This window comes from Hypanus sabinus, chromosome 23 (assembly GCF_030144855.1).
Source record: "Hypanus sabinus isolate sHypSab1 chromosome 23, sHypSab1.hap1, whole genome shotgun sequence".
In the NCBI taxonomy this organism is placed as follows: domain Eukaryota; kingdom Metazoa; phylum Chordata; class Chondrichthyes; order Myliobatiformes; family Dasyatidae; genus Hypanus; species Hypanus sabinus.
Window position 1 is genome coordinate 49,908,842 of NC_082728.1, and position 25,599 is coordinate 49,934,440.

Consider the following 25,599-nt stretch of genomic DNA (forward strand, 5'->3'; position numbering starts at 1 on the left):
ATCAAGAATCTATCAACCTCTGCCTTAAATATAGTCAATGACTTGGCCTCCAAAGCTACCTGTGACAGTGAATTCTTGAGATTCACCACTCTCTGGCTAAAGAAATTCCTACTCATCTCCATTCTAAAAGGCTGCCCGTTTATTCTGAGCCAGTGTCCTCTCCCATTGTTGGAAACATCCTTTCTACAAAGTCAAACATTAGGCACTGTTGGTCTGAGTACAGGTGGCCCCCGTGTTTTGAATGTTTGCTTTACAACAGCTTGCTGTTATGAAAAACCTACATTAATACCTGTTTTCGCTAATCAAAGAGGATTTTTGCTTTTACGAAAAAAAGACACGCTTTATACGTGTGTTTACCCAGAGGAAGACTACCATGACTGTGAAGCCTTGCGCGGGCAGTTGTGTGCATATGCGTGCCAATTTTTTTTTCTCCAAGTTGATTTAGGCTCACTGACTTCCCTATTATGGTAAGTGAAACTACACCGTACACAATATTTCTACTTTATATAGACTGTATATTTATCATATCATTCCTGCTTTTACTGTATGTTGGTGTTATTTTAGGTTTTATGTGTTATTTGGTATGATTTGGTAGGTTATTTTTTGGGTCTGGGAACACTCAGAAGAATTTTTCCCATATAAATTAACGGTAATATTTTCTTCACTTTACGACATTTTGGTTTCATAGGAACACTCTACCTTCGGATAGCGGGGGGAACCTGTACTGAAGTTGTGCAAGAGCCAATAATAGTGTTAGTTAGTTGATATATTGATTATCACCTTCCAGAATTCCATAGAATCTAGAATACCACTCATTAGATACTGGAAGTGGGAGAAGGGGTGGAAACACAGACCTGTTATCAGTATTAAAGAAAATATTTACAAAGTATTATTAAAGTAGCTGTAACAGGGCTCTTTGGTAGGGTAGGGATAGAGAAAGTATTGTTCAGTAAGATTCAACATGAGCTACACCAAGGAGACCATAATCGATATTATGAAGCTTTGAAGATGTATTTAGCTGAACGATGACACAGAAGATACTTGGAGGAGGAGTAGGCGGCATGGTGTTATTTCCATTAAATTAGTAATTTAGGTACTCAGAGCAAAGTCTTGGTGATATAGGTTCATATAATGAGTGATCCCACCAAAGCAGATAAATGGTGATCAGTCTGGTTCTCTAATGTCCTGTAGGCAAAGATATGTCATCCTTATCAGGTTGGGCTTTTGTGACACCAGACTCACAGTTTTGGTGTAGGGTTTTGACTAAGACATCAAAAAGTCCCGTGTCTCCTGTTCATTTCCTACCCAGATAGTGCTCAATTTGCTGAGTTCTCTGGCGTATTTTTGTTGCTTCAGTTTGAACATCTGCAGTCTCTTTGGTCTTGTATTGTTTACTACCTACAGTATCCCCACAGCCAGTGAATGGTGTGGGGTACAGTATGCTTCATGTACAACACCACTTAAAGAGGAATTACTGAAAGTGGCAAAGGTGCAGAATGTTCTGAGTGGAGACCACCATTGATTGAGCTAGTTGTATACTGTAAGATATTGCCAATAGATTGGGTATGCAGCAGGTGGTAGGGGACCAATGAGGGGAAATAATTGATCTTTTTCTTGTCGACTTAACTGTTGCAGATGTACCTATCCATAATAGCATCGGTCCTGTCTAAGATGTTGCTGTGTACATCCTGTAGATGGTACAGACTGCTACTCTGCGTCAGTGTTGGAGTGATTGAATGCTTGTGGATGGAGTGCCCATCAAGCAGGCTGCTATGTCTGTATTGTGTCAAGCTTCTCGATTGCTGTGGAAGCTGAACTTGTTTAGGCAAGTGGAGAGTATTCATCATACACTTTAATTGATACTTGTAGATGGTGGACAGACTTCGGGGAGTTGAGATGAGTTATTTGCTGCAGGATTCCGAGACTCTGACCTACCCTTGTTTGCACTTTGTGTATATGCTACTCTGGTTTGGTTTATGGGTAAGAGATTAAGAGGGAGATGGGACAAATATAGGAAAATGGGATTAGTGTAGATGGTAATCTTGATTGGTTGTCATGGATGAATTGGGCCAAAGGGTGTACTTCCTCCTGTATAACTCCATGATCTACTGGACACTTTCCTGCTGTTAGCAACACTAACACAGACACGAACCATAATCTAGTTGTAGTTCCCATTTTAGCCTATTTGATCTCATCCTACCAGAGAGATTTAACTTGTTTTACCTAATTTTACACTTTCCTCTGCCTCCTCATCTATGCAACTGAAATTTGATTTTTCTTTCTTCCATTTTTGACAGAATGTCTCAAACCAGAAATGTTAATTCTACTTTGGTTTCCACAGGTGCTGCTTGAATTGCTGAATTTCTAGAATTTTCTGTTCCCATTTAATCCTATGCTCTTGAGTTTCAATGAATGAGAGGTGAAGTTTACAAAGTTTTTTCTGGGCTTGACAGCATAAATGCAGGAACGATGTTTTCAATGGCTTGGGTTATCCAGAAAGAGGAATTACAGTAGCAAAATAAGCAGTTGGCCATTCAGGACTTGGGTGAGAGGAATCTTTCATTGTAGTGTTGTGAATCTTTGAGATATGGAGTGTACTAAAAGATGGAGATTGGTAGAAATATTGGATTGTAGAGGACGTGCCCTTTAGGAAAGGAACACTAAAATATTAATTAAAACTACATTGAATGCAAAGCAGTAACAAGGTTGAGTAGTCTTGATTCTACTTTTGTTGCTCATTAACTGAAAAATAAAATGGACTCTCTTGAATACTGCAGTGTGTCTATCACTGCAGCATTTGTGGAGTGATCACCATGAAAAAAATCTTTAGGAGCAAGAAATTAGTGGGCGGGACAAAGATATGGGATTATAGTTGAAGTTATGAAGGTAAATTCACTTTATTTTCATTAGCAAAATAAAAGATGGTATCAAATGTTAAGGGATAGTGTTGGATGATCGTTAGACATTATTATGTAACTGCCCAAGGTAGGAGTGAGAGAAGATCTTAAATTGAAGCTGGCTTCAAATTGAATTGAATTGACTTTATTTCTTACATCCTTCACATACATGAGGAGTAAAAATCTTTGTTTCTATCTGTGCAATTTATAGTAATTTGTAATAAATAGTATGTACAACAGAACAGACAATATAGCATAGAAATACAATTGTGTCAGCAGAATTATTCAGTCTAATGGCCTGGTGGAAGAAGCTGTCCTGGAGCCTGTTGGTCCTGGCTATAATGCTGTGGTACTGTTTCCTGGATGGTAGCAGCTCAGTTTTTTTTTATGCACCTGTTGCTGAATGGTGGGAAGTTCACATCCGCAGATGTGCTGGGTTGTCTGCAGCACTCTGCAGAGTTCTATGATTGAGGGAACTACAGTTCCCATACCAGGCAGTGATACAGCCAGTCAGGATGCTCTCAATTGTGCCCCTGTAGAAACTCCTTAAGATTTGGGGACTCATGCCAAACTTCAACCATCTGAGGTGAAAGGAACTGTTGTGCTTTTTTTTACTACACAGCTAGTATGCACAGTCCACGTGAGGTCCTTGGTGGTGTATACCAAAGAACTTAAAGCTGTTCATCCTATCAACCCCAGATCCATTGATGTCAATAGGGGTGTGCCTGTCTCTGTTCTTCATGTAGTCCACAACCAGCTCCTTTGTTTTTGCAACATTGTGGGAGAGGTTGTTTTCTTGACACCACTGAGTCAGGGTGACGACTTCTTCTCTGTCGGCTGCCTTGTTATTATTTGAGATAAAGCCAATCAATGTAGTGTCATCTGCAAATTTAATTAGCAGATTGGAGCTGTACAAAATAAGGAATTGTATAAACAGTTACAATCCATGGAGCTACTTGATTTGTAAATATGCTGCCACATCAGTAGACTTAACAGATCTTGTCTGTGGACTATTTCAGATTTTGCATTACATGATGTGCATTTGTCAAGAGAATAACTCTTATAGCTGTTAATAAAAAATCCAGTGATTCCTTTAAAAGCTCACTTGCATTTTCATTAACTTTTATTTCTCGTGAGTGAGATTTTTCTCTTCTGTCCATGCATCTGTTGTGTTAGAAGAGGGGTTGGTGATGTGCACAAAGGAAATTGTATTCTAATCAGGTGAAAAATAAGGTCAAGATTTAAGTGAACCACTAGGCATTATTGCTTTGATATTTCCAGTAATTTTAATGGAATAATTCAAATAGAACTGTTGAATAGATTTGTTGTGATGCTCAGTTTGTAACTCTGTTCTTCTGCCTCAATCTTTAGAAATGGCAGCGCCGATTCTTTGTGTTATATGAGCATGGCTGTCTTCGTTTTGCCCTGGATGAATCGGTAAGTAATGTTTCTTTGATCAGTCATGCAAAGTAATGGGAGGTGACCAAGTGGAATGCTATGAAAATAAACTTTCAGACACTATGCTCAGCAGTGATCTGCTTGGATTCCTGCACATTAACTCAGTTCCAAAATCTCATTATGATTATGTTTCAAATATAGATAAAGGACTTGAATTTGAGATTGATTAATGGCAGTTCCATGAGACATTCGAGATTAAAAACTCCCCTTGGCCTTACCTGCCACACCATGTACCTCTGCATCCAGCACATTATTTGTTATTTCTGCCATCAGTGGGATCCCACCATAGCAAGGAAATCAGAGGATCAGAACAGGAGTGCAGCGGGAGCCATTTTGATTTTTTTCTTCTTCTCATCGGAGTTAAGAGAGGCGGGACTGCGCAGGCATGGGACGTTGGGCAGTGAAGCAGGGAAGATTTAAAAAGGGCAGAAATCCTGAATCGGGTTTCATTTGGAGAAGGAAGTCGGAGGATCAGAATGGGAGTGCGGCGGAAGCAATTTTGATTTTTTTCTTCTCATCGGAGTTAAGAGAGGAGGGACTGCACAGGCGTGTGATGTCAGGGAGTGAAGCGAGGAAGATTTAAAAAGGACACAGCCTAATACAGCAGGCAGCGTTGTTTGCGGGTAACGGAGTGAGCCGGAAACAGTGAAGGCTTAAGGGCTTGGGCTCAACGGGCTTAGGCGGAAACGGGCAAGGCAAGGTAGGTTTAGGTTTCAGTTCTTCCTGTTATTTGAGGAAACAGGGAAGTATGAGTGTGAGGGCAGCTTGTTGTTCTTGGTGTTGGATGTGGAAGGTCCTGGAGTCTCCTAGCCTCCCTGACCTCCTAGCTTCATCTGCGCCAGGTGCGCTGAGCTGCAGCTCCTAAGGGACCGTGTTAGGGAACTGGAGCTGCAGCTCTATGACTCTCATCTGATCAGAGAGAATGAGTTGATAGAAAGGAGTTACAGGCAGGTGGTCACACTAGGGCCACGGGAGGCAGACAGGTGGGTCACGGTTAGGAGGGGGAAGGGGAAGAGTCAGGTACTAGAGAACACTCCAGTGACTGTACCCCTTGACAATAAGTACTCCTGTTTGAGTCCTGTTGGAGGGGGACAGCCTACCTAGGGTAAGCAACAGTGGCCGTGCCTCTGGCACAGAGTCCGGCCCTGTGGCTCAGAAGGGTAGGGAAAGGAAGAGGTAGGCAATAGTTAGGGGGCTTGATAGTTAGGGGGTCAGATAGGCGATTCTGTGGACGCAATCAGGAGACCCGGATGGTAGTTTGCTTCCCTGTTGCCAGGGTCCAGGATGTTTCTGATCATGTCCAAGATATCCTGAAGTGGGAGGATGAGGAGCCAGAGGTTGTGGTACATATAGGTACCAATGACATAGGTAGGGAAAGGGAAGAGGTCCTGAAAAGAGAATATAGGGAGTTAGGAAAGCAGTTGAGAAGAAGGACCGCAAATGTAGTAATCTCGGGATTACTGCCTGAGCCTTGGGACAGTGAGAATAGGAATGGAATGAAGTGGAGGATAAATGCATGGCTGAGGGATTGGAGCAGGGAGTAGGGATTCAAGTTTCTGGATCATTGGGACCACTTTTGGGGCAGGTGTGACCTGTACAAAAAGGACAGGTTGCACTTGAATCCTAGGGGGACCAATATCCTGGCGAGGAGATTTGCTAAGGCTACTGGGGAGACTTTAAACTAGAATGGTTGGGGGGTGGGAATCAATTTGAAGAGACTAGGGGTGAGGAGGTTAGTTCACAAATAGAGAAAGCTTGTACACAGTGTGTGAGGGAGGATAGGCAGGTGATAGGGAAGGGGAACGCTCAGACTGAAGATGTAGGGGAGAAGGAAGAAAAAGATAATAAAGTTGTTTGCACTGTTAGGGATGAACAGAGAGGAAGAAGTGGAGAGTTTCTTAAATGCATCAATTTTAATGCTAGGAGCGTTGTAAAAAGGTGGATGAGCTAAGAGCATGGATTGATACCTAGAAATATGATGTTGTAGCTATTAGTGAAACATGGTTGCAGGAGGGGTGTGATTGGCAACTAAATATTGCTAGATTTCGTTGCTTCAGATGTGACAGAATCGGACGGGCAAGAGGGGGAGGTGTTGCATTGCTTGGCCGAGAAAATATTACAGTGGTGTTTTGGCAAGCTAGATTAGAGGGCTCGTCTAGGGAGACTATTTGGGTGGAATTGAGGAATGAGAAAGGTGTAGTAACACTTATAGGAGTGTAATATAGACCACCTAATGGGGAGCGAGAATTGGAGGAACAAATTTGTAAGGAGGTAGCAGATATTTGTAGTAAGCGCAAGGTTGTGATTGTGGGAGATTTTAATTTTCCACACATAGACTGGGAAGCCCATTCTGTAAAAGGGCTGGATGATTTGGAGTTTGTAAAATGTGTGCAAAATAGTTTTTTGCAGTAATACATAGAGATACCAACCAGAGAAGGGGCAGTGTTGGGTCTCCTGTTAGAGAATGAGATAGGTCAGGTGACGGAGGTATGTGTTGGGGAGCACTTCAGGTCCAGTGATCACAATAACATTAGTTTCAATACAATTATGGAGAAGGATAGTGACTGGACCCAGGGCTGAGATTTTTGATTGGAGAAAGGCTAACTTTGAGGAGATACGAAAGGATTTAGAAGGAGTGAATTGGGACGATTTGTTTTATGGAAAGGATGTAATAGAGAAATGGAGGTCATTTAAAGGTGAAATTTTGAGGGTACAGAATCTTTGTTTTTGTTAGGTTGAAAGGAAAGGTTAAAACTTTCAGAAAGCCATGGTTTTCAAGGGATATTGGAAACTTTGTTCGGAAAAAGAGAGAGATCTCCAATAAATATAGGCAGCATGGAGTAAATGAGGTGCTCGAGGAGTATAAAGAATGTAAAAAGAATCTTAAAAAGATATTAGAAAAGCTAAAAGAAGATATGAGATTGACTTGGCAAGTAAGGTGAAAATAAATCCAAAGGGTTTCTACAGTTATATTAATAGCAAAAGGATAGTGAGGGATAAAATTGGTCCCTTAGAGGATCAGAGTGGACAGCTATGTGTGGAGCCAAAAGAGGTGGGGGAGATTTTGAACAATTTATTTTCATTGGTATTCACTAAGGAGAAGAATATTGAATTGTGTAAGGTAAGGGAAACAAGTAGGGTAGTTATGGAAACTATGATGATTAAAGAAGAGGAAGTACTAGAGCTTCTAAAGAATATAAAAGTGGATAACTCTCCAGGTCCTGACAGGATATTCCCTAGGACCTTGAGGGAAGTTAGTGTAGAAATAGCAGGGGCTCTGACAGAAATATTACAAATGTCATTAGAAATGGGGATGGTGCTGGAGGATTGGTGTATTGCTCCTATAGTTCCATTGTTTTAAAAGGGTTCTAAGAGTAAACCTAGCAATTATCGGCCTGTAAGTTTGACATCAGCGGTGGGTAAATTAATGGAAAATATTCTTAGAGGGTATGTATAATTATCTGGATAGACAGGGTCTGATTAGGAGCAGTCAACATGGATTTGTGTATGGAAGGCCATGTTTGACAAATTTTACTGAATTCTTTGAAGAGGTTACAAGGAAAGTTGACGAGGGTGAAGCAGTGGATGTTGTCTATATGGACTTCAGTAAGGCCTTTGACAAGATTCCACATGGAAGGTTAGTTAGGAAGGTTCAACTGTTGGGTATAAATATTGAAGTAGTAAAATGGATTCAACAGTGGCTGGATGGGGGATGCCAGAGAATAGTGGTGGATAATGGTTTGTCAGGTTGGAGACCGGTGACTAGTGGTGTGCTTCAGGAATCTGTACTGGGTCCAACGTTGTTTGTCATATACATTAATGATCTGGATGATGGGTTGGTAAATTGGAATAGTAAGTATGCAGATGATACTAAGATAGGTGGCGTTGTGGATAATGAAGTAGGTTTTCAAAGCTTGCAGAGAGATTTAGGCCTGTTAGAAGAGTGGGCTGAGCGATGGCAAATGGAGTTTAATGCTGATAAGTGTGAGGTGCTACATTTTGGTAGGAATAATCAAAGTAGGACATACATGGTAAATGGTAGGGCATTGAGGAATGCAGTAGAACAGAGCGATCTAGGAATTATGGTGCATAGTTCCCTGAGGGTGGAATCTTGTGGATAGGGTGGTGAAGAAAGCTTTTGGTATGCTGGCCTTTATAAATCAGAGCATTGAGTGTAGGAGTTGTGATGTAATGTTAAAATTGTACAAGGCAAACTTGCCAAAATTGTAGTATTGTGTACAGTTCTGGTCACTGAATTATAGGAAAGATGTCAACAAAATAGAGAGAGTACAGAGGAGATTTACTAGAGTGTTACCTGGGTTTCAGCACCTAAGTTACAGAGAAAGGTTGAACAAGTTAGGTCTTTATTCTTTGGAGCTTAGAAGGTTGAGGGGAGACTTGATAGAGGTATTGAAAATTATGAGGGGGATAGATAGTTAATGTGGATCGGCTTTTTCCATTGAGAGTAGGGGAGATTCAAACAAAAGGACATGAGTTGAGAGTTAGGGGAAAAAGTTTAGGGGTAACACGAGGGGGAACTTCTTTACTCAGAGATTGGTAGCTGTGTGGAACGAATTTCCAGTAGAAGTGGTAGAGGCGGGTTTGATTTTGTCATTTAAAAAAAATTGGATAGGTATATGGACAGGAAAGGAATGGAGGGTTATGTGCTGAATGCAGGTAGGTGGAACTAGGTGAGAGTAAGCGTTCGGCACCGACTACAAGGGCCAAGATGGCCTGTTTCCATGCTGTAATTGTTATATGGTTATATAGCAAGCAGGACAAGTGCTACACCTGCCCATACATCTCCTCCTTCACCACCATTCTGGGTTGCAAGCTGTCCTTCCAGAAGTGACATCTCACCTGTGATAATGTTGGTGTAATCTACTGTATCCAGTGTTCCTGGTGTAGCATTGTTTACATTAGTGAGACCTGGAATAGATTCGGGAACCATTTTGAGCACCTTTGCCCTGTCCTCCACAAAAGGTGGAAATTCCTGGTTTATGTTTGTTTATTGTCATTGAACCATGTAAATATGCCACCAAATGAAACAACATTCCTCTGGATGCAGGTGCTCAACATAGTACATGTAACTCACATATAGCATATAAAGTAATATTACCATAATAAATTAACAAATGTTCCAGAAGATTGATATTTAGCATAAGGTGCATTTATGACACATGTCAAAAAATAAACAGTGTAGCGTTACTGGTGCTTCATAAGTGATGAGACTTGACTGGTGGCAGGGAGCTCCGTAGTCTCAGGGTTGGGGGGAAGAAACAGTTTCCCATCCTAACAGTTTTTGTCCTAATGCTGTTGTTGCGCCAACCGATGATGGGGCAATGGGAGGGATCCTTGACAATGCTGAGGGCTCTGTGTATGCAGTGCTTCGGGTAAGTATCCCAGATGGGTGGAAGAGAGGTCTCAATGGTCCTCTCATCAATCCTCGCAATCCTTTGGAGGAAACATAGAAAATCTACAGCACAATACAGGCCCTTCAGCCCACGAAGTTGTGCTGAACATGTCCCTACCTTAGAAATTACTAGGCCTACCTATAGCCCTCTATTTTGCTAAACTCCATGTACCTATCCAGAAGTCTCTTAAAAGACCCTCTAGTATCCTCCTCTACCACCATTGCCGGCAGCCCATTCCACACACTCACCACTAAAAAAAACTTACCCCTGACATCTCCTGTACCTACTCCCCAGCACCTTAAACCTGTGTCTTCTTGTGGCAACCATTACAGCCCTGGGGAAAAAGCCTCTGACTATCCACACAATCCATGCCTCTCATCATCTTATATACCTCTATCAGGTCACCTCTCATCCTCCATCGCTCCAAGGCCAAATTCTGACATGTTGATCCATGTCCTGTACTGGCATGATGAGGCCATACTTGGGTTGGAGGAGCAACACCACCAATTCCATCTGGGTAGCCTCCAACTTGATGACATGAACATTGTCTTCTCTAACTTATAGTAACTTCTCCCCCCAATTTCATTTTCCATTCGCATTTGTTGTTCCCCTTTCACCCTTATCTTCCCCATCACCTCCTTCTGATGCTGTTCCTCCTATTTCTCCCATTGCGTATTCTCCTCTCCTATCAGCTCTTCCACCTACCACCTCCCAGCTTCTCACTTCATCAATCCTCCCCCCCCCCTCCCAACCAACCACCCACCTTCCCCCTCACTTGGTTTCACCTATCAACTGCCAACTTGCACTCCTTTCCCTCTCCCACCTTATGGCTTCTTACCCCTTCCTTTCCAGTCCTGACCATGGGTCTCAGTCTGAGAAGTCGACTGCCTATTCCCCTCAATAGATACTGCTTGATCTGAGTTCTTACAGAATTTTTTGTGTGTTGTGCTGAGATTTCCAGCATCTACAGAACCCCTTCTTGTAGCAGAGCTCACTTTAAAGTGCCTGTTTCAGGGTGAAATGATGGCCTGCAGATGATGTGACATCCATCAGATCTGGCCATTGTAGATTTTGAGTCTTGTTGCTCTTGGAGGATGGTGATGATGGTTTGCTGATTGCCTTTCCAGCTCTCAGTTTCACCACACCCCCTCTGGGCTTCTCCTATCATTTCGTATTCCCCCCCCCCCCCCGCTACTTTCAAATCTCTTGCTATCTTTCCTATCAGTTAGTCCTGACGAAGGGTCTCGGCCCGAAAAGTCAACAGTGCTTCTTCCTATAGATGCTGCCTGGCCTGCTGCATTCCACCAGCATTTTGTGTGTGTTGCAGAAGTAGGCCATTTGGCCCAGTGAGTCTGCTCCGCCATTCAATCATGGACTGATCTAATTCTTCCAGTCATCCCCACTCCCCTGCCTTCTCTCCATGCCCTTTGAAGTCCTGGCTAATCAAGAACCTATCTATCTCTGCTTTAAATACATCCAATGACTTGTCCTACACAGTCTCTCATGGCAACAAATTACATAGATTTACCACCCTCTGACTAAAGTAATTTCTCCACATCTCTGCTCTAAATGGAAGTTTGTCAATCCTGAAGTTGTGCCCTCTTGTCCTAGACTCCCCTACCATGGGAAATAACTTTGCCATATCTAAAATGTTCAGCCCTTTTAACATTCAGAATGTTTCTATGAGATCCCTCCTCATTCTCCTGTACTCCAGGGAATACAGCCCGAGTTACCAAATGTTCCTCATATGGTAACCTTTTAATTCCTGGAATCATTCTCATGAATCTTCTCTGAACCCTCTCCAATGTCAGTATATCCTTTCTAAAATGAGCCCAAAACTGCACACAATACTCCAAGCGGGGTCTCACGAGTGCCTTATAGAGCCTCAACATCACATCTCGGCTCTTATATTCTATACCTCTAGAAATGAATGCCAACATTGCATCACCTTTTTCACCACTGATACAACCTGGAGGTTAACCTTTAGGGTATCCTGCACAAGGACTCCCAAGTCCCTTTGCATCTCTACATTTTGAATTCTCTCCCCATCTAAATAATAGTCTGCTCGTTTATCTTTTTCATCAAAGTGCATAAACCAACACTTTCCAACATTGTATTTCATTTGTCACTTCTTTGCCCATTCCCCTAAACTATCTTAAGTCTCTCTACACTACCTGCTCCTCCACCTATCTTTGTATCATCGGCAAATTTAGGCACAAATCTATTAATCCCATAGTCAAAATCATTGACATGCATCATAAGAAGCAGCGGTCCCAACACCCACCCCTGTGGAACTCCACTGGTAATCAGCAGCCAGCCAGAATAGGATCCTTTTATTCCCACTCTCTGTTTTATGCCAATCAGCCAATGCTCCATCCATGCTGGTAACTTCCCTGTAATTCCATAGGCCCTTATCTTGCTGAGCTGCCTAATGTGCGGCACCTTGTCAAAGGTCTTCTGAACATCCAAGTACACCACATCTACAGCATCTCCTGTGTCTACCTTGCTTGTAATTTCCTCAATAAATTGCAGTAGGTCAGTCAGGAAGGTATTTTCCTTTCAGGAAACCATGCTGGCTTTGGCCTATCTTGTCATGTGCTTCCAGGTCCTCTGTAGTCTCATCCCTACAATCGATTCCAACAACTTCCCAACCACTGATGTCAGGCTAGCAGGTCTATAGTTGCCTTTCTGCTGCCTCCCACTCTTAAATAGTGGATTTTCCAGTTATCCGGTAAAATGCCAGAATCTGATTCCTGAAAGGTCATTGTTAATGCCTCCGCAATCTCTCCAGCTGCTTCCTTCAGAACCCCAGGGTGCATTCCACCAGGTCCAGGAGATTTAATCACGCTTAGACTATTAAGCTTCCTGAGCACCTTCCTCAGTCGTAATTTTCACTGCATATACTTCACTTCCCTAACACGCTTGAATGTCTGGTATACTGCAGATGTCATCCACTGTGAAGACCAATGCAAAATACTCATTTAGTTCCTCTGCCATCTGTGTGTCTCATTACAGTATCTCCAACGTCATTTTCTATTGGTTCTATATCTACCCTCAGCTCTCTTACCCTTTATATATTTCAAAAAGCTTTTTAGTATCTTTAATATTAGTCGGCAGCTTCCTTTCATAATTCAACTTTTCCTCAAGTTTTCTTCTGCAAATTTTTAAAAGCTTCCCAATCCTCTGCCTTCCCACTAGCTTTGGCTTCTTTGTATGCCCCCTCTTCTGCTTGTACTTAAGCTCTGACTTCACTTGTCAGCCACGGTAGTGTCCTCCTTCCATTCAAAAATTTCTTATTTGGAATATATCTGTCTTATACTTCCCTCATTTTTTGGAGGAACTCTAGTCATTGCTCTGCTGTTCTTCTAGCTGGTGTCCCTTTCCAGTCAACTTCATGCCATTGTAATTTCCTTTATTCCACTGGAATACAGGTTTCCCCCGCTATTCGAAGGTAGAGTGTTTCTCTGAAATGGTTCATAAACCGGAATGTCGTAAAATGAAGAAGCAATTACCATTTATTTATATGGGAAAAATTTGCATTTGCAGACCCAAAAGATAACCTACCAAATCATGCCGAATAACACATAAAACCTAAAATGATAGTAACATATAGTAAATGCAGGAATGATGTGATGAATACACAACCTATATAAAGTCGGAATACTTTTCTGTAATTATTGCAGCACTGTTCACCACAGTGAAAATCTCATGCAAGCGCTCTCGGCAGAAAGACTCGGCGCAAGCGCTCTTGGCAGAAACACAGCGCAAGCGCTGTCGGCAGAAGCACTCTTTCCAGTAACCTTTAAGCTAAGAAGCTGCCAAATCGTACCAAATAACACGTAAAAATACACAGCCTATATAAAGTAGAAATAATGTATGTACAGTGTAGTTTCACTTACTGGAATTGGGAAGACAGTGAGCACACTAATGATGGTGTGTTAGGCTCTGAGTCGTTGGAGGTTGGGATGGTGGAAGACTGGGGTGTCATCTCAACGTCGTCTGTTTCCATCAGGGCAAGCAGGCCACCTTCTTCTTTGTCTGCCTGCCTCGATGTCGAAGGTCGAGGTTCATCGTCTGCTGTGGCTGATGTGGAAGGCTTGAAAAACAACAGTATGCTTGACTGCTTAGCTTCACGCATTTTTCTATCATACAGTTCTTTGTAAGCAGTCAAACCATCCTGCAAATATGCCCTAAACCTACGTACCCTTTCAAAATTAAAGTCATACTTTTCTGCAATCATTGCAGCGTTGTCAATTGTAGTGAAAATCTCACGCAATTGCTTCACGTTCAATTCCTAGACGACTTCACTTTTGGGCCGTTTGCTACTGCGTTCGGTTTCAATTGTTATACTTTCCTCTTCATCAGCACTTCATCTATCAGTTCTTTGTCATGGGATGCCAAAACCTCTTCAATATCATCTTCGTCAACTTCCACAAACCCTTAGCCAAACTCACTATGTCCTTACTTTGTTCACCATGATTGAAATGCTTTATTATGTCTAGTTTTACGCTAAGTTTAACGTCCTTACGCACTCTTTTAGGCTTTTCCAATACGTTGGAACTCATCTTGCTAATGGATGCACAAAATAAATCGACATAAAGCACAGATCTCACAGGGATATGTTTAAGCAAAGCTGGCTTGAATGAAGTTGCGGGGGAGGAGCTTGGCTGCTTGGCGCACGCGCTGCCTTTTTTCGCGTGCTGCCTTTTATCGTAACACTGAAAACACCTGTTAGCGAAAACAAGTAACTAATGCAGGTCTTTTGTAACAGCGAGGTGTCTTAAAGCGAGCGTTTGTAAAATGGGGGACACCTGTACTGACATACAGGTTTTCCCCGCTATCTGAAGGTAGAGCATTCCTGTGAAACTGTTTGTAAGCCAAAATGTCATAAAGCGAAGAAGCAATTATCATTAATTTATATAGGAGAAATTTTTGAACGTTCCCAGACCCAAAAAAATAACCTACCAAATCAAACCAAATAGCACATAAAATCTAAAATAACTCGAACATATAGTAAAAGCAGGAATGATATGATAAAGTCACAGCTATATAAAGTAGAAATATTGTATGTACAGTATAGTTTCACTTATCAAAATCGGAAAGACAGCGAACCAAAATCGATTTGGCGGAAAAAAATCAGCATGTACGCGCCTGCGCACACAACTGCCCGCACAGGTTCCACGGTCATAATAGTCTTTCTCGGGGTAAACACGTGTATAAAGAGGGCATCTTTTTTCGTAAAAGCAAAAATCCTCTTTGGTTAGTAAAATCAGTTACTAATATAGGTCTTTCACAACAGCGAGCTGTCGTAAAGCGAACGTTCAATAAACGGGGGCCATCTGTATCGGAATTTAGTTTCTCCTCAAATTTAAAAGTGAACTCAATCATATTGTGATCGTTGTTCCCTAAGGGTTCCTTAACCTTAAGCTCTCTTTATCACCTCTGGATCATTGCAGAACACCCAATCTGGCACAGCCAATCCCCCCCCCCCCCCCCCCCCGTGGGCTCAACAACAAGCTGTTCTAAAAAGCCATTCCTTAAGACGTACTACAAATTCTGTCTCTCGAGGTCCAGTACTGGCCTGGTTTTCCCCAATCCACTTTCATGTTAAAATCCCCAACGATTATTATGACATTGCCCTTCTGACACACCTTTTCTATCTCCTGTAATTTGTAATCCACATCTCAGCTGCTGTATACAACTGCCATTAGGGTCCTTTTACCCTTGCCATCTCTTAACACAGAGACTCTACACCTTCCAATCATATGTCATCCCTTTCTAATGATTTAATATTTCTTATACACTGGGCCACACCACCCCCTCTGCCTACTAACCTGTCTTCCTGATACACTGTATATCCTTGGACGTTCAGCTACTAATGGCAGCCAGCCTTTAGCTAAGTTTCAGAGATGGCCACTACATCATACTTGTTAATCTGTAGCTGAATTTCAAGATCACCCATTTTATTTCTTATGCTGCATTCGTTCAAATATAACACTTTCAGTCCAGTAGTTGTTGCTTTCTGTTGTAAATCTTCCCTGATGGCATCCGTTCGTCTCGCGAGACCATGGATCTGTGCCTGGAAAGTCTTGCTTCAGTCTGGTTTTAAGGTGCCAGGACACTCCTTAGTCCCTTCTCCTGTCAGTAGAAACAATTGCACGTAATCTTTGATTTATTTCTGTTTTCCCCTTCCTCGGTCCTATCACTCTGGTTCCCAACCCCTGGCCAACTTAGTTTAAACCCTCCCTAACAGCTTTATTAAACCTGCGTGCTAGGATATTCGACCCCTTTGGGTTCAAGTGTAGCCCGTCTTTTTTGTACAGGTCATGCCTCCCCCAGAAGAGGCCCCAATGCTCCAGGTACCTGAAACCCTGTCCCCTACACCAGTCTCTCAGGCACGCATTAATATTCTTGATCATGTTATCCTTGTGCTTGTTAGCACGTGGCACAGGCAGCAATCCTGAGATTACTATCCTGGAGGTCCTACTTTTCAGCTTTTTACCCAACTCTCTGGATTCTCTCTTCGGGACCTTCTCCCTTTTTCCATCTTTGTCATTGGTACCAATGTGTACCAATACTTCTAGCTGTTCACCTTCTCCCTCAGAATACTTTGCACCCAATGCGAGACATCCCGTACCCTGGCACCTGAGAGGCAACACACCACGCGGGTATCTCTATCAGGCTGACAGAATCTCCTGTCTATTCCCCGCACTATAGAATCCTCTATAACTGCCGCATTCTTCATCTTCTCTCCCTTTTGTGCCACAGAACCAGGCTCAATGCCAGAGACCCTTACCTTAGTCGTCTGTCAGGTTCCCCCTTCCCCCCCAACAGCATCCAAAACAAGATAATGATTACTGAGGAGTTAGCCACAGGGATGCACTCTGCTATCTGAGCTCTTCCCTTCCCTTCTCTGACAGTCACCCATGTGTCTAACTCCTGCAGCCTCGGGGTGTCTAACTCCCTGTAGCTCTTATCTATCTCCTGCTCACTTTCCCTAATAAGCTGTAGGTCATCAAGCCAAAGCTCCAGATCCCTTACACTGTCTCTCAGGAGCTGCACCTCGATGCATCTGATACAGATGTGGCCATCTGGGAGATTGGAAGGTTCCCAGGATTTCCACATCTGTCATATATCTCATGATATATTCTAAAATCCAAAATACTTCCGGTCCCAAGCATTTCAGATAAGGAGTACTCAACCTGTATTTCCATTTACAGAAGACAATAATCACAACTTGATAGCAGGCTGTGTATGTAGTTCAAGGTTTCAGTCTTGATCTTCAAAAATGTTAGCTGACAGAAATTTTCTTCATTTATGTCTTTTGCTGCTGGTTGGCTCCCCCTTTCATTAAGCCTCATTGCATTGATAGCCTAAATTAATTAGGAGTGGAAGCAACACCACTGATAAAGGTCTAAAATCCAGGAACTCCTGTTCTTATCTCTAGTAGCAATTGCAGTGCTTGCTATTTAAAGCAGGAATCAATAAAATAGGATGGACAAAGTGAGAAAAGTGAGACGAGCAGATGAGAAACCAAACAAGCACGGGAACTAATGAGAATATTGCAGTCTTGTTTTTTTTCCCCCACTGTGTGTGTACCTCCTTCTCCCTTTCTGTGCCTTCACCCTTCTGATACCCTCTTTGCCCTCCACAACCCCACCCCCAGCCTGTTCCTCCTTGTGTTTCCTCCCAGTTCAAATGACCTTTTTGCACCTGGCTAGCCACCAGTTTTCTGTACCATTGGAAAGATCATCAGAAGAGTAGGCAACAAGGCCAAAGCTGGAGGAATTTAGAGATCTAATGGTTTTTGGAACTGGATGAGGGTACGGAGATAATGAGGGAGCTGAATGAAATAAGTATTTTGAGTTGCTTTGGAATTTAATTGGATGATTTAAGCCATCTGGAAAATGCTTAGCGTTCTTTAGGAAACAAAAGCAAAATATAAATCTCGTAATTAGAAGGGAGCTCAAAATTGAAATTAACAAGATACAGAAATGGTAAATAGAGCCAAATGTTGATATAAGAACTACTGGAGGGAAATTGCAGCAGAAATGGAGGAATAGACTATAACCATTTGTGACAAAATTCCAGTTCTTAATTGTAAAAAAATCATGGCAGTAGAAGGGAAAATGGGTTATGGCAAAAGTTTGGTAGAAGAACCAGAGGACAGCACCTGTATTTTTAAGAAATAGCAGAAATTATTTAGCATTCACTGCTCTTTAGTTTTAAGACTTGCTTTGCATAGAAACATGGAAAATAGGTACAAGGCCCTCGAGTTTGCACCACCATTCAGTATGATCGTGGCTGATCATCCATCTCAGAACCCTGTACCTGCTTTCTCTCCATACCCCCTGTTCCCTTTAACCACAAGGGCCATATCTAACTTCCTCTTAAATATAGCCAATGAACTGTCCTCAACTGTTTCCTGTGGCAGAGAATTTCACAGATTCACCACTCTCTGTGTGAAGAAGTTTTTCCTCATCTTGGTCCTAAAAGGCTTCCCCTTTATCCTTAAACTGTGACCCCTGTTCTGGTCTTCCCCAACATCGGAAACAATCTTCCTTCATCTAGCCTGTCCAATCCCTTTAGAATTTTATACGTTTCAATAAGATCCCCCCTCGATCTTCTAAATTCCAGCGTATAAGCCTAGTCGATCCAGTCTTTCTTCATATGAAAGTCCTGCCATCCCAGGAATCAATCTGGTGAACCTTCTTTGTACTCCCTCTATGGCAAGAATGTCTTTGTAAAAGGATGGAAGGTTTGAAGAAAAGTATTGTATTAGATTGTTCAGGATCTAGGGAAAAATGAACTTGTGCAGAGAAAGATGGTATTAAGGTGCTCAGTGATTGGATGTATATCACTCAGATATCCACATGTACTAAGATTGCTCTTTGGTTCAGTTGTCACAAATTCTGTGACCTTAAATGCCTTATTTAGATAAGCCACCAATTGGATGACCTGTTATTCAATGTATATTGCAAGGAATAGTCAGACTGTTGGTATTGCAGCGAGGAAATACTGACTTGAACAGAGAAAAATTCAACATTGAAAGAAGAAAAAATGATTAGAGTACCACTCAATTTGATATTGTCACACATTAAAGATAAAATAAGACAGATGTAAAGCTTTATTCCTTTTAACTTGTTGAAGGTTACCCATGGTATACAGTCAATCAATCTGTGTAATGCAACAAGCAGTAATATTTCCCCTCTCCCCTTTGTGAATTCTGGAGAGATCATGCTTCTACTCTTTCAGTTCCATGAATATTCTATCTCTCTCAGCATCTACCCATATATTTGCAGGAGATAAAACAGTTGGACTTTTACCATCCCATTACCTAAGGATTCAAGCACTTTCAGGTGAAGCAGCAATATTTTGTATTGCTTCCAATATGGCACATGGAGCTCAAATCTAACTTAAGATGATGATACTGAATTTGGTGTTCAAATTGTGATCACTGATTTGTTGCGGAAATCAAATTAATATTGGGTACCCACTCTGCTGAATATTTCCATTCAAAGGTAACAGTGTTTCCAGTTCAACACACAAGAAAGTTGGGGGAGCTCAGCAAGTCAGACAACATCTGTGGAGGGGAATAAACAGTCAACATTTCAGGCCAAGACCCGTTATCAGGACTAAAAGAGGAGTGGGGCAGAAGCCAGAATGAGGTGGAGGGAGTATAAGCTGACAGGTGATAATGAGACCAGGTGATGGGGAAGGTGAGTGGAGGAGGGGTTGTGAAGTAAGAGGCTGGTATTTCCAGTTGCCTGTCATTTTATTTTTCTACTATTCCCTATCTAACCTTGGTTATTGGCCTCTGAAAACATTCTAACGAAGCTCAGCCTGAGACAGTATATAATCTTCTGAACTGTGTCATGAAAACTTCCATGTACTGTACCAATATTAGATAAACAACAGCTATTTTGGTCTTGGAACTTGTATTCCGTCCAGCATTACTTTTTTTTTCCCCTCTTTGGTACTTCAAATTTCATTCTTCATCTCCTATTTTGTACATCTTCTAGATGTACACTTTCATTACTCAGCAGCCTTTGTCACTCTTTCAGCCAGCATTATTACTGCTGTTTCACTCACACTCTTGGCCTCTGTCATGATCACAGAATTTCCCAATTTCCCATTCACACGTGCCCCTTTAACTTTAAATGGTCACTATCAGTAGATCTTCCCAGTACCAATGCAAGTTCATCAACTTGAAGAGTTAATTAATTTCATCCACTAAAGTTGCTCAATTTGTTAAGTATTTTCAGCATTGAGAAGCTCAATTGATATTTTATAATTGGGTGCAACATTATATTTCCAGTTGAAAATTTTTGCTGTTTTCTTGAAGTTTGTATTTGGCATCATTGGAATTGCAAGTTAGGTGGTTTTCATACCATTTCAGTGTTTTTCCTTCGATTGTAATTTATAAATAAAATGTCTGACAGTATGTTAGTATATTCTTTTCATCTTCTCTGGGAATGTACAGAGGAAATTAGTACCGGAAAATCTGGCCATTGTCTCTATAAGAATAGGAGCTTTGTGATAGGCTTTTAACTTCAAATCTGAAGCCAGCAGTAATAAAATGGAAGATTAGTAATGTACAACCATAAAATTTTTTCTGTTGCTCTGCCATTCTTAATGTTCTAATATTTAAAATTTTTCATTGATACTGTGGGAGATGATTTTCGTCCTGATTTGTTTCTTCTGAGAGTCACTATAATTTCTAGTTACTTCATGTTTGCATTGTGGTTCAGACTTCTGGGTTTGAATATTGTTTTCTGTTGATAACAACAGAAGTGTAGAAACAAAGTGTAGGAGGAGGCCATATTCCCTCAGTATACAGTTCAATCATTTACCTATACACCACGTTCCTGTTTTCTTCCTACTCCCCCACTGCCCTTTCACTCAGAAATTTACCTTTCTTCTTTGGTATTACTGGTAATGTGACTACTGTAGCCTTCTGTGGTAGTGTATTTAGCAAGTTTACGATCCACCTTTTGAAGACCCTCACTTGGACTACGGTTCTTTGTGGGAATGGGACCCGCTCTTGGGGTTTCACAACTAGCCATTTATCGGCATGCCAAGGGTTCAACCTAAGAGTTTAACTTGCCTTTGGAGGCTTATGATCTCAGGGCTCTGGAGATGTGTGGATCGAAGGTCGGTGTCATGGCAGGAGATCTGTGTGTTGTCGGGGGAGCTGGAAGATCTACGGCTGTGTGCCCAGAGACCCGAGATCTTTGGGCACAGAGCTTGGAAAAAAAAAATGATGTAAAGCTCTTTTAACATTGTAAACCAGTGAGTTGTTTGTTATGTCTCCTCTCACACTGTGAAATGGAGACATTCTTTCTTCCTTATCAGGGAGAGAGGGAGCCTGTGGTATGTCAGATGTTGGGTGAACAATGTAGTCTTTGGAGTAGTGCAAGTCTGTGTCTTTACTGTTGCTTTGCTCACGCTTGTGTGTTCAGTGGCAGGTGCCTATGATTTTTTTTGCCGGTGGGGGGAGGGGGGATTGTTGCTTGCTGTCACTTACTCACAAGAGTGAGGAGAGCCTGGGGGCGGGGGGTCTTTGGAATTCTAACATTAAAGTGTCATTCATTCCCTGGGGCACTCCTTTGTTTTCATGGATGTTTGTGCAGAAAAATCATTTCAGGATATATATTGTATATACTTCTCTGACATTAAATATACCTTTGAAACCTTATAAATTTTTTAGACCATAAGACATTGGAACTGAATTAGGCTATCTGGGCAAACAAGTCTGCTCCACCATTCGATCTGGCTGATTTATTTTACCTTGTAATCCCATTGTCATTAAATGTCCTTGCTAATCAAGAAACTATTAACCTCCACTTTAAATATACCCAATGACTTGACCTCCCCAGTTGTCTTGTGCAATTAATGCCACAGATTCACCACTTTCTGGCTAAAGAAATTCCTTCTCATCTTGCTCTTAAAACTTGGCCATCTAGCCTGAATCTATACTCTCAGGTTTTAGATGCGCCAGCCATGGGAAATAAACTAGGCTGGCGCATCTAAAATCAGGAACATCTGATATTTGGATTTGTAATAAATTGGGAATAATTGCATCAGCCTGGGGAAGAAGTCATCCCAGAGACAAATGCATATATCTTAAAGAACCTCAAATTGATAATGATTCCACTGTCATTTATGTGACATTTTGGATACCAGTATACTCTAACTGCTGTTTGCATTTCAACTTCAGTGAAATGACATTTACATGTTTGAGATTCTTTTGCAGTTTGATGTTTATTTCTATATTTCACTTTGCTGCCCACAGATACCCACACTTCACAAGATTAAAGCTTTTTTAGATAATATACTTCCAACTTGTGTGCCTCTGCTTGTTCTCAGTTATTGACAGACAAATTTAAAAAAAAATGTTTCTCATATAAAGTTCAGGATTCCATACTATGGCAGCTAAAACTCAATTCAATAAAATTTTGGGCACTTGCTTTATTTCAAATCAACAGTGGAATCCACATAAATGAGGGACAATAAAGCATCCAATGCATAATCTTTAAAATGATTATTTCTGGTGATTGAAAATGTGGTTAGTGTCATAAATAATCAATACATTTAATATCATTGGTTTATCTGATCTTTAAAGAAATTAAAGTATTTGTTTTAATTGACATTTGACAGATTTGTTGTCATTTATATATCACAGAGCTATATAAAGGAAAGTAAATCTGTTAGAGCTTTCACTTAAAAATAGGTTTTAACATTGTTCATTTAGAATTCTTTTGTTTGCAGATTTCAGTATGGCTTTTTGCATGATGTTAAATTGTTTTTCCTTGGACCATTATGTAGCATTTCCAGTTTAAAGCTTTAATTTCTCACTTGAATGTTCATATTTTTAATATTCAAAATGAATTTTGACAGTAATACATTTTTTTGAAATGTAGGCAATATTATTTATGCTTATACAGCCTGGCATCCTGAAAAATCAATTAACAATGGCATAAATAGAAAATATTTGCGGTTGAATGAAACCTAATAATAGAATGATCATTTAGAAGATATTGACAACTTTGTGCTGCTTGGATAGGTGCGAGTGGTATTTTCATGTTGTCATGTTTTCTTTTTTACAAATTTGTGTTTTTCTGAATTGCTCTGCTGAAATCCCTTACTCCCCATTTCCATCCCATTTGAGACTTGTATACTTAAAATTTAAAGTATATAACTTAAAACTTAAAAACCTAAAACTTCTTCTCCCAGAGAGTTGTGGGGGTCTGGAATGCACTGCCTCGGAAGGCAGTTGAGGCCAATTCTCTGGATGCTTTCAAGAAGGAGCTAGATAGGTATCTTATGGATAGGGGAATCAAGGGATATGGGGACAAGGAGGAACCGGGTATTGATAGTAGATGATCAGCCATGATCTCAGAATGGTGGTGCAGGCTCGAAGGGCCGAATGGTCTACTTCTGCACCTATTGTCTATTGTCTAAAATAAAAATTTAAAATGGAAACTTGATGCAATTTATTTGCTTAAAAAATGCAATCTGAGTAGCTTGCATGTATGGTATGGTTATCCTTGTAAATAATTATTAGTACTGATTTAATCATGTTTTGCTTCATGAGTATTTATATGGTCTTTATTGGTATTAATGCTATTAGTCAGCCAAGTGATTTTTTTTTTGAAACAACTGTATTTCCCTAACTTCCAGCAGTGTTTCAATCAATGAAAAAACTTTTTTCTCCTATTGTATCGTTCACTTTTTCTAGCAGACAAGTTGCACACATTTTGCCCTTCCTTCATCTATCCATTATTTGTTTCTTGTCTCTATTTAATGTTCGCCGGTGTATACAGGAACTCCCTGGATTACGAAAGCCTGATGTATATCCTGTGTATATGAGCAAGCTTTAGGGGAGAAGGCAGGATGGATTTGCTAGCTACTGCGGGGTCACAGGCATCTGTCAGTAGGGAATGGGACATTTTTGGGTGCCTAATCTTTCCTCCCCTACCACCATCCCATACAGCAACAGTAAGGAGCTGGGATGAACTTGTGAGAGCTGAGTATTCTTGCTTGTTCCCTTATCAAGCTGGTAAGGCTGGCTGACAGCCAGTTTTTCTTAACCTACTTGTCCTCCTGTGACAGGTTTCTGTGATCTCCTCCACATTTTTAAAAATTAATATCTGATCTAGGAACAGTTTGGTTTATGAGCAGTTTTCAGAATTGAGTCCTTTTGTGCCCTGTCTTATATACAGTCAGCCCTCCTTATCAGCGGGTTCCGCATGCATGGATTCAACCAACCGCGGATCGGGAAAACCCGGATGCTCTCTCTCCAGCACTTGTTGTTTGAGCATGTACAGACTTTTTTTTCTTGTCATTATTCCCTAAACAATGCAGTATAACAACTATTTACATAGCATTTACATTGTATTAGGTATTATAAATAATCTAGAGAAGATTTAAAGTATACAGGAGGATATACGTAGGTTACCGCGGATTGGAATCAGGAAAAAAAAACCGGAAGTTGTCTTACTAAGTAAGTTGGAACAGGTACATCTGGTATTATTTAGCGTCAGTTAGTCAAACGTTTGTCTTAGTATATAGTATATATTTTACCTTTCTATGCATATGAAACGCTTAAATGTATGTATTTAAATAATTAAACCATTGTGTTGCTTAGTAATAATTGCAGCTTTCATTGGGGCAGAGCCTTTCTCACCTTATCCTTTAAAATTGTACCTATCGTTGACTGACTGTAGCCTAACGCTTTTCCAGTGACAGATGACATTTCACCTCTTTCTGATTGCTTTATTATTTCCACTTTATTTTCTATCATGATCGTGATTATTTTTGTGAACAGAAACGCTGCGGATTCAGAGCTCGGCTGGGTCCTAAAGTCCACCTCACTGAGGCAGGTTAAATAAGGGATTTGAGCATCCGTGTTTTTGGTATCTGTGGGGGGAGGGGTGTTCCTAGAACCAGTCCCCCGTGGATAAGGAGGGGTGACTGTAGTTTTTTTGTCTTTAAAACTTTTGCAATTGCGTCCTTAGGAGAACTATATGTATGCAAGCTTTTGTAAGTTGCTGTAGTTTAATCATGCAAGGTTGACCTTGAATGGTACATTTTCTAAAGTAAGATCACAATTTGTTTTCTTTCCTGATGCAGTACAGATTTGAGGTTTTTGTAGTCCTTGGTAGCTTATTGAATTTTTTTGTGTGCAAAACCCCAATCACTTCCTAATGATAATTCACAATAGTTATTTGTCCAGCTCTGAGATGACGAGATAAATATTTAATCTGGAAATAAATAAAAAATAGAAGAGAGGCATTGTTTGAACTTTAAATCTTCTTCTTGAGTGCTTTTTACTTCCTTAGCTGAAAGACTATTTTGGTTATCATTCTTCTTGCGTGGAATGCTTCCCGATGGAAATCCTGAAATTGCCTTTGATTATTTTGGGCCTTTTTTTTAAAACTGAAGCAGCATTTGGATTAGTCTGTTTAGATGCTTTGCAAATATTGTTCTCAATTAGTTCTGTTCAGGCTTGTGTGAGGGTTTTTTTTCTATATTATCCTGTGGCAAAATGTTAGTTAGCTTTGGGGCCTTTCTACAACTTTTACCAAGGTCTTTTTGTCGTTTAAAGATAAGAATGGTTAATAATACGCACAATTAATATCAAATAAAAATAATGTTGAGAGAGCTGGAGGGAACACAAGGAATACCAGTGAGATGAAGCAAGACTGAATTGTTTAAGTGGTGTTAGTGCTGATTGTAATGGGATGGTGAAAGCTTTATACTTTCATTGGAAAAAAAAACCATTTGGAATTAAAATGGAAAACAAAGCAATTGCTGGAAATCTGAAA

The 25,599-nt window shown here is 40.9% G+C and overlaps 1 protein-coding gene across 3 annotated transcripts in view; it reads left to right on the top strand.

The window, feature by feature from the left end:
* LOC132380184 (GRIP and coiled-coil domain-containing protein 2-like) overlaps positions 1 to 25,599 on the top strand; it is a 422,104-nt gene that overhangs the window by 81,243 nt on the left and 315,262 nt on the right. For all 3 annotated transcript variants that reach the window (XM_059948866.1, XM_059948868.1, XM_059948867.1), the window contains exon 3: positions 4,269 to 4,334. In XM_059948866.1, the coding sequence (XP_059804849.1) occupies positions 4,269 to 4,334 (66 nt within the window). The remainder of the gene's footprint in view (positions 1 to 4,268; positions 4,335 to 25,599) is intronic.